This window comes from Elgaria multicarinata, chromosome 9, assembly GCF_023053635.1.
Source record: "Elgaria multicarinata webbii isolate HBS135686 ecotype San Diego chromosome 9, rElgMul1.1.pri, whole genome shotgun sequence".
Taxonomy (NCBI): domain Eukaryota; kingdom Metazoa; phylum Chordata; class Lepidosauria; order Squamata; family Anguidae; genus Elgaria; species Elgaria multicarinata.
Window position 1 is genome coordinate 77,859,514 of NC_086179.1, and position 15,709 is coordinate 77,875,222.

At 41.3% G+C, this 15,709-nt stretch overlaps 1 protein-coding gene across 2 annotated transcripts in view; it reads left to right on the plus strand.

The window, feature by feature from the left end:
• Positions 1-15,709, plus strand: part of CELSR1 (cadherin EGF LAG seven-pass G-type receptor 1) — a 182,415-nt gene that overhangs the window by 160,210 nt on the left and 6,496 nt on the right. For both annotated transcript variants that reach the window (XM_063134119.1, XM_063134120.1), the window contains exons 26-32: positions 3,307-3,419; positions 5,958-6,037; positions 6,458-6,584; positions 9,739-9,864; positions 14,329-14,423; positions 14,827-14,930; positions 15,275-15,442. In XM_063134119.1, coding sequence (XP_062990189.1) covers positions 3,307-3,419; positions 5,958-6,037; positions 6,458-6,584; positions 9,739-9,864; positions 14,329-14,423; positions 14,827-14,930; positions 15,275-15,442 — 813 coding nt within the window. The remainder of the gene's footprint in view (positions 1-3,306; positions 3,420-5,957; positions 6,038-6,457; positions 6,585-9,738; positions 9,865-14,328; positions 14,424-14,826; positions 14,931-15,274; positions 15,443-15,709) is intronic.

Sequence of the window (15,709 nt, forward strand, 5' to 3'; positions counted from 1 at the left end):
GAAGGTTAATGTTTCATTTTTAAAAGTTATGTGTTTTAAATAATGTGGTAGATTTATTTTGAAATTTTAACAGGATTTTGACCTTTTATAAACATTTTCAAAGTACATTGCAAACAAACCCAAACCAAAAAAGCCACCTGAAATTTCTAAGCACACCGTATGAGCATTTCCTACATAATCAACACAGTAAAGCAGAAACTATCATTGAAGGGTGAAAAACCAAACTCTTATACGGAAGACCGACAATACCCTGTGTGAACCCAGTGTCTCAAATAAATGGAAATATTTTCATTGCCATACATGTAATTTATTCCATCCTCAACGATTGTGTATCTAATTGTTACCTGTCAGTAACTGTAATTTGCTGAAGTATTTCCTTGGGAGAAGGCAATTGTTTCAGGGCCTGATGTGAAGTTCACAGCCCAGAGCTTTGTCAAAAATAGGTCCTGGGGCAGGAAATACCCACTCATATGTGGTGGTGGTGGGAAATTTAAGAATTCAGAATTGCTAACAGTGTATCAGCACTGGCTTGAGACAGTGTTGCATGTGCTCAGAAGGAATGAACTTTGGATGGGCTACAGTAGCGCAGGGAACCAGGGAATAGTGTGGGAGACAACTGAGCTTGTGATCTTCTCCGGCCTCAGCTAGACCAGGGGGTTGTACCGTGACGATCTCGCAATTTTATGATCGCGAGAACGTCACACTGGTCTACACACGGCACGCGGCATCGCTGCTGCCAGTTTTTTTGTTTTAAAGAAGAAGGAGCACATGAGCGCTCATGCGCAGAAGGTAAGTTTTTTTTTAAAAAAAAATTCCCCCCACCCCACCCCTGATGGGCGCAGAGCTCCTGAGGAGCACTGCACGCCATGCACAGGTCCTGGCTCCTTGCAAGGAGCTTGGACAAACCACGACTCCTGCACACATGTTCCGCGGTCTCGGGATCAGCCCTCGACCATGGAAAAAGTGGGCTCGAAGGGGAGGGCGAGATCCCGGGGCAAGGGAGGGATCGTCCCTCCCTGCTCCCAGGATCCCCTGTGCATCATGCGGACACACAGGACGATCCTGGGGATCGCCCCAGGATTTTGCCCCGTCTAACTATGGACTCAGTCTTCATGATAAGAAATTAGATCAACAAACCTATTGGAAATTGATACCAAGGTGCTACCTGAGCATAAGGACATAAGAAGAGCCATGCTGGATCAGATCAAAGGCTAGTCCAGCATCCTGTTCTCACAGTGACTAAACAAATGTTTATGGGAGGCCCACAAGCAGGACATGAGTGCAATAGCACTTTTTCCTGCTTGTGTTACCCACCACAACTGCCTCTAGTTTGAGTAAATCAAGGACAGCACCTCTGAAGGGTCTAGCAGCTGTAACTTGACTTGTATTAAGGGAGTGGCTTTCAGAAAGTCCCAGCAGCTTTGGCAAAACTAACTTTGGTTGGATTGGAATGGCTGGAAGCACATTTCACTCAAAGCCCAAGTGCAAAGAAGTTCAACATAACATTCACCCATCAGCTTTTAATCTCCAAAACACATAAAAAATGTGTGTTGCAATTGTCTGCTTCCCTGGTGTGTATTGAATTGGAGTTTGGCCAGTCTCACTCCATATGTATGTTTGCACAGCAATTAATAATGAAAAACAGAACATAATAAGCAATATTGCAGCATAGAATAGAATAGAAAATAAGGTGTGCTGACAGCTTATTGTGAGTCATGGATGATTTCCCAGGAAGTCAGCACTTGTAAAGTTCAGAGCTGTATTTAGTGGCAAACAACACTTTTTTCTTTTTCTTTTTTGGTGGCTGGCACACAAGTAAAATAATGATCCCAAACCTGCCCTTGGCTTTGCAGAATGATAAGGGTATATATTTTGTATACAGTTTATGGTTTTCAGTGGCGTGGGGATATATGGCAAAATAAATAAAAAAATAAAATGGGGCATCAAAGATGGGCAAGGAGGGCTATATCCCCACAAATATTCTGAAACTACTGATCAGTGACTGAAAAAGTGCCATGACAGCACTAGAAGTGTTTTGTGAGGCCTATAAACCAATTTTGGTGTTCAGTTCCATAATTAAGGCAAATGTAGGGAAATGTGGAGTTCAATGTAGGTTCAAATGTTTTTGATCCTTCCTTCTTCTGCCTCAAACAATGAGAATGCTTGCATAGATTAGTAACTCTAAACCAGCTGTCCCCAGCCTGTTGCCATGCAGATGTATTGGACTACAAATGCCATTATCTCCAGCCAGTATGGCTTTTGACAGTTTCTGTCGATCAACCATGCAATTGATCGTGTTGGTTTTATTTATTTATTTAATTTTTATACCACCCAATAGCTGAAGTTCTCTGGGCGGTTCACACTCCTTGGTAGATAGAAACTGTCCTAAGTCACTGAGATTCACCCATTTGGGACTGCAAGATATTAATCAGTTTCCAAATGTCCTTCAGCTTCCTTTGCACACATCTGAAGGGCTTGCCTGAGGGACTCTTTAGATACCAAGTATCTGCTTCCCTCAGTAGAGCAATATTATGAGAACAAATCCCTACTTTCATGTCTCCAATTTACTTGGTAGCGTTTGTCATTCCAATTGCACGAGAGTGAATTAGTCCCTCTAGCAACTGGCTGAATTGCTGTGATGCTATGAAATGGTCATGTGCCATCTAATCAATCATAGGAGAGCCGCCCAGTAATTCAATGTTGACAACAATACAGATGTGTGAGCGGAAAGCACAAGAGACGAGCCAAGGCAGAAAAGAGGGGTTTTGAGGAAACCTCCTACAGGTTCAAAAGACTTGGAAGGATTTTGTGCTGTTGGCAGGCAAAGAGCTTTAGAACTGGAATGTCGCCATGAAGGCTGGGGGGAGAACTAGGGTGACGGGCCAGGCTAGAAATCCTCCCGTTAACGTTCATAGTGGGAGAGCTATATACCTGAGGCTGCAAATTGGTCCCGTTTAATTCAGCAAAATATTAATAAGGCAAGATGAAGAAAGTGTGTGTGTGGGGGGGGAAACCATGTTCATTTTCTGCCAGCTAATATTGGAGTCAGATGTTTGGCCACACTTTGGTGCAAACTCCACAAATGGGTATCCAATCTTGAGGGGCAGACTATTTCTGCCAAATTAAGTTGTGTAAGGTATATTTTAATGGACTTTCCCAAAGAATTCTTTCTGGGTGGTGATTGCTTTAAGAAGAAGAGGCCATACCTCTTATGCAATGGCTATTGAATTCTCTCTGAATATGAATCTTGACCACTTTGGTAAGAGTCCACACATCAGAGATTCTTTCCACTTTGTCGTGCTTCAGGTCTTGCTGTGGGTCTGGATCCACAGGGCTACGGGAACCCAGATTTCTGCTGGCTCTCTGTTCATGACACCCTGATTTGGAGCTTCGCAGGGCCCATTGTGATAGTCGTGGTCGTAAGTATTGCAGAATCTGCTCACAGCGTAAAACCTGCTGAGCTGAATTTATTATTGTCAAACCCTTTGGTTGTAGAACAGTCTCAAAGTTCGTATGAAGTCTACATCCTGAAATACAGATCAAATGTTCAAAAGACAATTTATTTAACAACATGTCTCTGATATCTAAACCTAAGCGATAATATGTCTTGAAAGTAACATCATTAGTTCTAAATTTCAACCATAACTTGATAGCCTTTAGTGCAGCCTTCCTCAACTTGGGGCGCTCCAGATGTGTTGGACTGCATCTCCCAGAATGCCCCAGCCAGCTGGCTGGGGCATTCTGGGAGTTGTAGTCCAACACATCTGGAGTGCCCCAGGTTGAGGAAGGCTGCTTTAGTGCAAACAAGGTATTTTTCTAAAATCATTGTTTGCTAAGAAGCGTTTGTGTGTATGTGCGTGTATGCTTGTTTGTTACTGGCTAATAGTCAAATTTCAGGAATAATTATGCTTGAAAATATTGTGAAGCCTGTAGCTTTCACCCATGCAAAGTTGTAATTTGGGGGAGTTGGTCTGTTTGCGCTCTTCACATGATATTCTTGGGAAGGCAGCAAGGCCAAGAGATGTGAATTTCCATCCCCTGAGTTTTCTTTCTCCCTTTTTTCAATCCAGGCTGCTATAATCTTTCAAGGTCACTGACTCCTTTGAAGATAAAAAAATGTTTTGGAGGGAGAAATGCATTTCCTGCTATCATAATTACACCTCCAAGGATTGTTTCAGCTGCAAATTGGGCAGAGCACCTAGCAGCTTAAAGGGTAGGGTCCAATAGGACCCTTGTGATGGCACCCAAGGCCCACCGGCAGTGGCATATGCGCAGTTGGCCCCACTGTTGACCGCAATGTAGCGTTTCTGTGGCCAAGCACCAAAATGAATGAAGATGCTCGTTTCGGGAGGGGGCAGTCTGTTTCCCTTCCAGAAACCTGCGTTTCTGTTCTTTTGGCCCACAGAAGCGCGACACTGCGGCCACCAACAGCAGGGCAGCACACATGTCGCCGCTGGCAGGGCCCACCTCATGTGCTCTGCCACCACCAGGCCTGGGTTGCCAGCAAAAGGGTCCTATTGGATCCAACCCAAAGTATCCTGGAGGGTGAAAAAAGGGTTGGGGCATGTGTACCATGAGGTGTGTAGCCCTTGACCACAATCCCCCTTCCCCAAACTCTTCCATATAGTACAAGATAAAAAGAAGAAGAAGACTGCTCTTGCATAATGCTGCTCGGATAGATGAGCAGCCTGCTGCTCACCTAGCCCCAAACCTCAGCAGTCATTCAGAGCTAGGGAGCAATTGTACTACAGCATTACAGACTGCTGGTTTAGCATTATGTGAGCAGTATGATATTAACCTCTAGACCCAAATCTCACCAGTCCCACACTACTGCACTGTGAGAAAATTCCCCAATTCGTTATTACACACACCATGTGATTCCTTGTTGGCTTCAAACTTGTCCCATAGTTAGATATGGTCTTGTTTATTCAATATACCATTTGTACAACATTTAACAAGTTCTCTTGTTCATTGTAGGGGCACTCGTGCATTTGTAATAATAGGTGTTTTTTTAAAGTACTGCTTACAAGGTTCTTTTTATTAAGCTCAGTCCTTAGGGCTGCCTTTAATGTACTGAAAACCTCACAAAGCAGAATTTCAAGATAACTTATAGTGATCATTGAGCCAAAGTTTCTTGGATTAAGAAAACTAAGAGGGAATCTACACCAGCCATTTATTGCAGGATTGTATCATAATTGCCACTAACAGGCCACAGGACGTTCAGTTGCTCCCGCGGTGATCATGGCTCCACCTCTCAGTTTTACCAGAATATCCGTGACTGCGTTTGTCGCATTTTTTCTGGCACTCTCACTTCCATTCCGAAGAACATTTGCAGTGTTTGTAACCTTTGTGAGGTTTTTGCTGTTGGCCGCGAGTTCCGGGCTCAGCGAACAGCCAATCAGCTGTGAGGGGCGTGTGCATGGGTATTTGCATATTTACCGCCAAGTGTTCTTTTTTTAAAACAAACATACCTCTGCGCAGGAGCGCGTATTCATCATCGTTCCTATCCCCCCGTATGGTGCTATGTATCTGTGTTGGTGCGCATCCCTCAGGAGTAATGAAAAAAAGAAAATCCTGTGCCCCGTATCCATCTGCCTAGCCCTGCCCACTTCTGATTCACATGTGGAATGGCCATAACAGGGCACATGTGCTCCTGCAAAGGCAATCTGGTCATTGCGGGAAACTTGGCTCAGGCGTGCCCCGTGAGTGCCGATCACAGAAGCAGGAAAACTCACAGTCACCCCTCCCCCATTGCAAAAGGGCTGTAGGTGTAGATTAGGCCTAAGTCAAAGCATGAAGAGTTGCAATGACGATTGTCTGAAGCAGTAAAGATCGAGTGATATAAGGTGGAGAGCTCTTAGTTTTGTAGAACTTAGGAAAATTGTACAGGCTTTTGTGAATTCAGGGAAGAAAAATCTAAATTTCTGTTCTGATCTATACTCACTTTTCCCCCCAAGATCAACTTCATAATCTTCATACTAGCAGTGAAAGCATCATGCAGACGAAGGCAACGTTCACTGGAGAAAACTGGTGTCGTGTAAGTTTGCGGCCATGGCTGGAAGAAAATGATCCTGACTAATGATCATATGGGGTGGGGAGCATGTTGTTTCTGCCTCAGAACTTAAACTGGGACAAATTTTCACTGGGAAACGCTGGGCCTCTTTGTCACAATGTTTGTCAGTTTCTTGATTCTTTGATTGCCTTTCTATCACCTTGTACTCAGCTGCTGTGAGAAGGTTTCAGCAAGACTGAGGAAGCTTTACTTGGGTGGCCATTTAATCTGGCTTGCCACACTTTCCCCCTGAATCCTTTCCTGTTTCCGCTGCTTGTGATCCTCATCATAAGACTGTTTCTCCCCTACTTTTACTGCTGTGATAAAGTCTCCCAAAAGCAGCTATTAAAGGGACTACAATATTTCATGTCCTAATGCAAATGATTTCTTTTGTTTTTCCTCTAGTTCTGTACTACGGACTGCTTTCCTCCTATTGCTGTTGATCAGCGCTACCTGGTTACTCGGTCTGATGGCAGTGAACAGTGATGTAATGACTTTTCACTACCTATTTGCTATCTTCAGCTGCTTACAGGTAAGTTGTAAAACATCTTAATAGCACGCCTTCAGAATCCACTTTATGCTCCTTGCTGATTTATCACTTTTGTGATTATGCAAAACTGAGTCAGGGCTTTGCCTTTTTAAAGATAGACTCACAGCAAAAAATGACAAACATCATCATTTCTCCGCTGTGGCACCCCGGTTGTGGAACGAGCTCCCCAGAGAGGTCCACCTGGCGCCTACACTGTACTGCTTTCGTCGCCCGCTGAAGACCTTTTTATTCACTCAGTATTTTAACACTTAATTTTAACTTAAATTTAAATTTTACTGTTTTAACTCTGTATTTTAATCTTATATCAACTTTGCTGTGTGGTTTTATCCTGGTTGCGCTTTTTATACTGTATTTCGTAATTGTGTTTTAACCTGTTGGGTGTTTTACTGTGGTTTTAATTTTTGTGAACCGCCCAGAGAGCTTCGGCTATTGGGCGGTATAAAAATGTAATAAATAAATAAATAAATCATCATCATCATATATTTATTACCCGCCTCTCCCTCTGGATCGAGGCGGAGAACAACACCAAACACAATATAAAACATAGAATTAGTTAAAGAGCATATAAAACCAATACAATATTAAAATAACAATCTCCACCTCTTAAAATTCTTAGGTTTAAAATTCATCTGGGTAGGCCTGCCGGAAGAGACTAGTCTTTACAGTTGTCTTAAACTCTGAGAGAGCTTTAAGCTGACGAATCTCCTCCAGCAGGCCATTCCACAGTCTGGGGGCGGAAGAAAAGATAGTCCTCTGGGTAACAGTTGCCAGCCTAGTTGTGGCTGACTGGAGTAAACCCTTCCCAGAGGACCTGAGTGTGCGGGGCGGATTGTACGGGAGAAAGCGATCCCGCGGGTAGCCTGGACCCAAATCACGTAGGGCTTTAAAGGTGATAACCAACACTTTATACGTCGCCTGGAAACTAATTGTCAGCCACTGAAGAGATTTTAAAGTTGCTTTTATTTTTCTGTACTTATTAAAGCATGTGTTATTTTCCCAACGAAGGCAAGCGTGGGCAACACATGGCCTATGGACTGCATGCAGGTGGGTGGGTGGGCTATTTTTGCAAACTCCCGGCCCTGCCATTGCTGCTGAACTTGCTATGGCATAAGCAAAAAAGAAACCATTTCCCTGTCAAACAAGACAAGTGCAGGGCCGGGGTGTTGGGGAGAATTGTGCTTCTGGAAGGCTTCCAGGAGGGCGAACACGGTCCTGCACACCTTGTTTTAAAGCAAATTTGCTGCTGCACCACCAAATTTCAAAGGCAAAATCAGCAGTGTGGCAATGGGGAGGAGTGCATTCCCCTGGGGTTCCAGCCAGGGGAATTGGCCCATGGTCCCATGGAAGCTGCCCACCTCTGCAACTAATGGAATAATTTTGTGACTGCCTCCTGTAAATAGCTCTTATTCTAAATGCATAGCTTTTAAGGCGCAGCAGAGACGAATCCTAAATAGTAAAGGAATGTTAGTGGCACAACGCCTTGCTCTAATATTTTACTCCATTCCTAGATTATGGTTTTTAATCTTTGCCTTGTGATTGAAACACTTTAAGGTCCAATTCATAACAATTGTTAACACTAAGGATCATATTGGAAACTTATAATGACCTGTAAGATTGGAACTTATTCGCTCTTTTTAAGTAAGTACGTAGAAATGTAGGGAGCTGCCTTATGCCGAATTGGACCATTTAGCTCAACACACTGCCTGACAGTAGCTCTGCAGGGGGCTTTTCTAGCCTTGCCTGGAGATACTATGAATTGAGCCTGGTACCGTGTGCATGCAAAGCATGCGCTCTTCCACATAGCACTTCTGTGCCTCACTCTCTGACAAAGAGTTCCCCCAACAGATACTCCAAACAGAAATATGGGTGTTTTGAATAGTGGCTAGTCGATCTCCAGCTAAGTCAAAGAATATAACATGACAGAAGAGAAGTGTTAGTTTTACTGGTTCCCAAACTTTCTAATATCAAAGCTCATCAATGGGGGCTTTGTCTCTCTTCAGGACTTGCCTGTTGGGATCTGCCTTTTAACACAGTTCCTCTGTCTAGTAATTCAATCACAAGGTTCTAGTGGCATTCCATCTAGGAATTGTTTCCATGCACGATGTACAGTGCTGGGTTTTTAAAATCCCATTAAGAGAGTTTGCAGATTTTCTCTTTCTCTCTGCCCCTCTTAGCAACACAATGGCCCCGTTCAGAAGACACTTTAAACCACAGATTTAACTACAGTGGTTAAGCCAGAAAGTCGAGCTGTGTTCAGAAGACACTTTAAACCATGACTTTAACCACGGTAACTAAGACAAAAAGCTTTATGCATCGTGGTTAAAGCCATGGTTTAAGGTGTCTTCTGAACACAGCCTGGCTTTCTGGCTTAACCACCATGGTAAAAGCCATGGTTTAATGTGTCTTCTGAACGAGGCCAATGAGAGAGAGATATGCTTAGATGTCATCTTAGGGGAATGTGGCAGTTTTAATATTCTCACTTCCAGTCCTACCACCATATATATACAGTCTCCTCAACAGTTTCCTCAACTGTTCCTCAATTTCCTTAACAGTCTCTGTGAGAGTCCAAGAGAATTGTCGGCTCTCTGCTAGTATTTCAGTCCACACGGGCAAAAAATTACATATATGACAATAATTTATACATCACAAGCCACCTTCGGAGATGATTGAAGATGTGATTTGGGGAAATATGAACTGAACGGTGGAAGATTCTGTTCAGACAAATAGAAGTTATTCACACAGCACATAGTTAAACTACAGAATTCGCTTCCACAACATGGCCACCAATTTAGATGGCTTTAGAAGGGGATTGGAAAATTCATGAAGGTGAAGGATATCAGTGGCTACTAGACACGACGGTATTATACTACCTCTGGGATTGGAAGTAGCATGTCTCTGACTACGAGTTGCTGGAGAACAACAGTGGGAGAGCGCTGTTGCCATTTTGTTCTGCTTCTGGGCTTCCAATAGCCACCAGGACGGCCACAGAATACCCAGATAGGCCTTTGGTCTGATTCAGCAGAGCTCTTGTAATGTTCTTATGACTGTATTTGTCAGTATGTCAGGATAAAATTTTAACACATTTTTTTTTCTATCTGTCTTTTTTCTCCTCTTGTTCTCTCTCAAAAAAATCCAGGGGCTGTTTATCTTTTTCTTCCACTGTATATTCAATAAAGAAGTGAGGAAACATTTGAAAAATACTTTCAGTGGAAAGAAGCCGCTTCCAGATGACTCCACGACAACAAGAGCCACCCTGTTAACTGTAAGGAGCTATTTTGCAAAAGCATTTCCTGCATGTACGTGTAATAGTCTGTATATTGACAAATATGCAAACACCAAATTTTATCACAGCAATTCGCTCAAAATGCTGTTTATTTCAATTACATGCTGTCTTACATGCAATAGAGAGTTTTTGTGTTCATATTCATTTACCTTTGGGACTCAAGACTTTTTTAAAATGTAGTTGGCATTTTAATTAGTAGATTTATAATTACCATTATTGATTTGTTTAGCTGGCCTTCTGAAATCATTGGTTGCAACTAGTGGGGTTTGAGCGAAGCATTCAGAGTAGCTGAAACATTCTTTTTAAGGAAAAAACGCACCAGTTATGTATTCCTGTTTGTGATTTTGGCTCCTAAATTAGTTTCTGCACAGATCTTACTTGCAGGCTCATTCTGTAATCTACGCTTCTTTATATTATTCAGATTTTATTAAGTTACTAATTTGTTTGCAGCATTAGAATATCAATAGTAACATTTCAATAACTTCCTTCCCCTCCATCCCAGTAGGTAATCCCCTTCTATCAACCAAACAATGTCCAAAATGGGGGGGAGGGGGGAGAGAAAGACAGCAGGAAAGAACAGAAAAAGAAGAAAGTAAATGCAATAGAGAAAAGATGCACGTATCCTAGAGCCAAACACCATTTTTCTTTTCTCTGACATCAAAAAGAGTTTCAGATTACATTTCGAAAGGAGACCCATAACCTGAAACTTCTCAGATGTTAAATTTTGATTAAAAACAATTTATTCATTGTTAGCAAGACACAATGTAGAGTTGTCCCATGAATGTTCACAAATTAAGGAACTAGGTTTGCAGTGAATCAAAACAATACGATTTTGGCACTGGAGGAGCTCTGCAAAGCTTTTGTCTTTGCAGTCGTGTCCAGGTATATAATGAGCGACCAGACAAATTATATTAAGGGGCAGCTTTGTAGGGAAAAGTCACATTCATTTGTTGAAACATAGATATTGAAACATGAGCTTGGTATCACAGTGTATAAGCAAGGTTAGCCTGTGCCTCACTGCATCTCCAGCAGCTGTTAGAGTATAAGATGTGTAACTGAAAGAACTTTTGGATAGTCCAGTAAATTCTGAGCAGGATTCTTTGCTATATTAAATGGAGTCTGTGGTCTAACCTTAAAACAGAGGTCTTCCGACTTAAAGTGATGTTTACCAGTTTCCCCTATCCTCTTGGGTCTTCCGTGATCCTGGTCCAGAACGTTATGAAGCTGCATAGTTTACAAAAAAATATTATAAGCTTTGGCATGCAATATAGAGTCCGGATCAGTTCAAGTAAAACGGAAATACTGGAGGCCTATAAGAAACTGGGGCCAAAACTATTTTTTTAGGCAGGGCAGCAGTTGTGTGAGTTACTTTTTTGTTTTGTTTCGAGAAGAGTCATTTGTATGTGGTTTAATGTAGTAAAACAAACAAACATTTTTTTTAATGGAAAGGACGAAGAAGCTCAATGGTAGAGCAGATACTTTGTATGGAGAAGGCCGTGGCACCTCCAGTGAATCAATCAGGCAAGCCAGCGAAGAACAAGTAGCAAATGATGTGTGAAAGCCGTTGCCTACAACCCTGGCCAGTCAGATTAGACAATCCTGAGCTAGATGGACAAATAGTCTGACCTCATAAAATATTTTAACTTTTGTGAACCTCCCAGTCTATTGGGTGGTATAGAAATGAAATAAATAAATAAATAATGTCATTGCCCCGTTTAATTCTGCAGCTCATGCAAAATGTACAAAATAGGTGTGAGAAAGAACTACATTTATAGTGACCTATCAGCGAATCCCACATCTGCCTAGTTCCTTGTACAGTAGAATAAGGGTACAATCACATGCGCTACTCCCAGCATGCCTCAGCTAGCCAGGACAGTTTTCTGTCTAAACATGCATGGGATTGTGCCTTAAATGTTTTTTTATTATTATTGAGCTAGTGAAAATCTAGGATTGTATCCAATGTTAGGGTAATTTATGTCCCACTCATCTCATCTGTACCCTAACATTGGGTACAATCCTTAATGTGGAATGGCCTGCCGGAGGGGATTCGTCACCTTAATACTCTCTCTGAGTTTAAGACAGCCGTAAAGACTAGTCTACCCAGATGAATTTTAAACCTAAGAATTTTAAGATGTTGTGATTATTTTAATATTGTATTGGTTTCATATGCTCTTTTAACTAGTTTTATGTATTATATTGTATTTAAAGTTGTTCCCTGCCTTGATCCAGAGGGAGAGGGGGATAAGAAATAAATAAATGTATTATTATTATTATAGGATGACGTCTGGATCTGTTGACAAAAGTAGGAAGGTGGTATGATAATCTTTAAATGGGGAAGATTATCTCTTCCCTGCGACCCCTTTTTTCCACAAGCTTTTGTAATTATTTAAAAATCAATTATAGATATATCATTTTTATCCCAAATATATTGCCTGAATAGAAAATTTGCTTCAAAATTTTGGTAGGCATGGATACAAGTCTAGGAATGGCATTCCTTTATTTTAAAAAAATATTTTATCTTGCCTATAGACTCTTGTTCAAGGCTACCCATCTATCTATCTAGAGCCATCTGCATTGTTATGGAGGAGAGATCTTAAGTTCATGGGACAATAGTTGTAATGTTTGATGGAATTAAGATTCCTAACTGTTGGATGGCATCTTTGGCCCACTGTAGTTGCCAATGGAGTTCAATAATATTATAACTTCCTTTATCCAATTTAAGTGCCAGGTCTTCTCTGAGTTAATGTTATAATGCGCCCCTTTCTAGAGTTGGAAGACCTAAAGACGGTAGTTGCTCAACTTCTGTAATGCACTCTACATAGGGTTACCTTTGTGTTTAGTCCGGAAACTTCAATTAGTTCAAAATATGGCAGCCAGGTTGGTCACCGGTACACCTAGGGGGGACCACATTATACCAGTTTTAAAAATCTCTTCACTGGCTGCCAATTAGTTTCCGGGCGAAGTATAAAGTGTTGGTTATTACCTTTAAAGCCCTACATAGTTTGGGTCCAGGCTACCTGCGGGATCGCCTTCTCCCGTTCAATCCACCCCGCACACTCAGGTCTTCTGGGAAGAATCTACTTCAGTCTGCCAAAATTAGGCTGACAAGTATTACCCAGAGGACCTTTTCTTCTGCTGCTCCCAGACTGTGGAATGGCCTGCCGGAGGAGCCTCGTCATCTTAACAATCTTTTTGCATTTAAGAAAGCTATAAAGACTGATCTGTTCCAGCAGGCCTATCCAGTGGAATTTTAAGATGTTTTTAGGATGTTTTAATAATTTATACTATGTTTTTAATTCAGAGGCGGGTAAGAAATAAAATTATTATTATTATTATTATTATTATTATTATTATTATTATTATAATAACTGGAAATGGTGCCAAAATCCTTGATTGTAGACCTCAAAGCTGGAATGGTTATTGCAAGATCAGACAGAAAGAGAAGCAAGTCATTTGTTTATAAGAACTTTTTTATGTTTGTGATTCCCTTTCTTAATGCTCAGTATGTTTGACTTAACGCTTCTGATGTCCAAGCCTACTAGATCATATTGACCATAATATTCCAAACCTTTGTCTATAGGCCATTTCACACATTACATGAAGGAAAAAACCAATGCTTCTCATGAAGAGGGGATACCATGCTTTTCAATAGGGGAGCTGCTGTCAGCCATGGCTCATGAATGTATCTGTATTATACATGTGCACATAAGCATGTGCTTATTGCACTCACACTTTGCAATTTTTTATATACACTTAAAACATCTTAGATGTACATCTAAAAATGTAATGTGTATGGATACAGGAACTCTACATTTCTTATCTGAGACTTCATTACATATCAATACAAATCAAATGAGGGATTATCCCTAATCTTTTCCCTAGGGTACTCAGACTTTGACTTTCAGGAACAGAGAGTTTCTTTTTATTATTAGAAGCTCCCTATTCCCTAAAAAACTAAACTTTGAAGTCTAAGCAAAAGATTAGTAACACTAACCCTTCTTTGGACTATTACCTTAAACCTTCAAGTTCTTCCAGATGTACAATTTAGGGCTCATTTGCGTGCCAAAGCTCATGACGAGGATAGTAATATGATGTGGCTCTTGATGGGATGTACCACTTCATATAATGGGGGGAATCATCTTTTAGATGCCCTACTATATAAAAAGCAACCTGAAAACAGAAAACTAGCATGCCAGGTAGAAGAATAGTAAGAATTGTTCTCCGTGACATGCTATTTTTCGATGTTCAAGAACTTTAGAGGAGCAGTTAAACACGCAACCCCCTACTTCCAGCAGAATTGGAACAGCTCAACAAGAGCTTCACCACGTGACTCTGCTATGTGTATGGCTGAGCTCTAATAATATCCAGCTTTTAGATAGCTTGGTGGATGTTTTCTGAAAGAAGGAGTTTTGTTTACTTATCTTTTTTTCTCTTTCTTCTCAGCGGTCTCTGAACTGCAATGACACGTATATAGAAGAACCAGATATGTATCGCACCACAATTGGGGAATCTACAGTCTCCTTAGAAAGCACCGTCAGGTCAGCCAAGAGTCACAATAGCTACCTTGCTTATATCCTCAGGTAATCTGGTGGCGGCGCATGGCTTTCAGGCTCTCTTTTTCTCTTGATATTGCTTTTGCGAAAGGAAAGAATATATGGCCATTTTTGTGCAAATTTGCCCTTGCTTCATGGCTTTGCAGATGTGTTTTTATACCATGTATTTTGTATCTTGTCTGTACACTTGCTGTTTCCATGCAATTTGATAGGACCATTCCAAGAAAACATAGATTGAATGCTTATAGCTGTGGCTTTACTAATATCACACAGCACACCAGGAAAACATTACATTTGACAGAGCATATTAGAGGTGTGATCTTGGTGCTGCTTAGACAGTGATGCACTGACTTGGAAAGCTCTCTCTCTCTCGCTCTCTCTTTTATAGAGATGAAGCTGCCCAGAAGATCAGTGTGTCATCAAGCCAAGCAAGAGCTGGCCATACAGAAGGTGATTCCTCTATCTTCCACAGAAAGCCATCAAAATCCAATGGTGAGAGAAATGTATATGACACGTTATTTCCTCTATTGCCTGCCAACAAATACCATGTTTTAATACATATACATGTTTTTTTTAATTTTCTGCATCCTTATGCATGCAGAAAAGTATAGGGTGTTGGTCTAATTATGAAATACAGGTCTACACTGCAGAAATGGCAACTTAGTCATGTGAGAAAGATTAATGATCAATGTTAACTGTTTATATTGCAAATTCCCTATAACAAGCTCACTTATCTCTATTGTTGGAGGAAATGAAATGTCTAATATCTGGAAGTCTATGGTGTAATTTTGTTTCTATTTCTCGCAGTTAATTTCACCAATTATTTACTTCTACAGAGCATGATTCTGATTCTGACAGTGAGTTGTCCCTTGATGAACACAGCAGCTCATATGCTTCCTCTCACTCTTCGGACAGCGAGGAAGATGTGATAGAAGCAGAAAAGAAATGGAACACATCCACTCCGAAAAATAATGACCGGGGCCCGCTCCACAGCACTCCCAAAGGTAAAAGAATGACATCCAACTCTGTGGCTCTAGGTATATAAATGGACTTTAAAATAGCTTGAAGTGCTTTAGTAGGGTGACCGTATGAAAAGGAGGACAGGGCTCCTGTATCTTTAACAGTTGCATAGGAAAGGGAATTTCAGCAGGTGTCATTTGTATATATGGAGAACCTGGTGAAATTCCCTCTTCATCACAACAGTTAAAGCTGCAGGAGCTATACTAGAGTGACCAGATTTAAAAGAGGGCAGGGCACCTGCAGCCTTAACT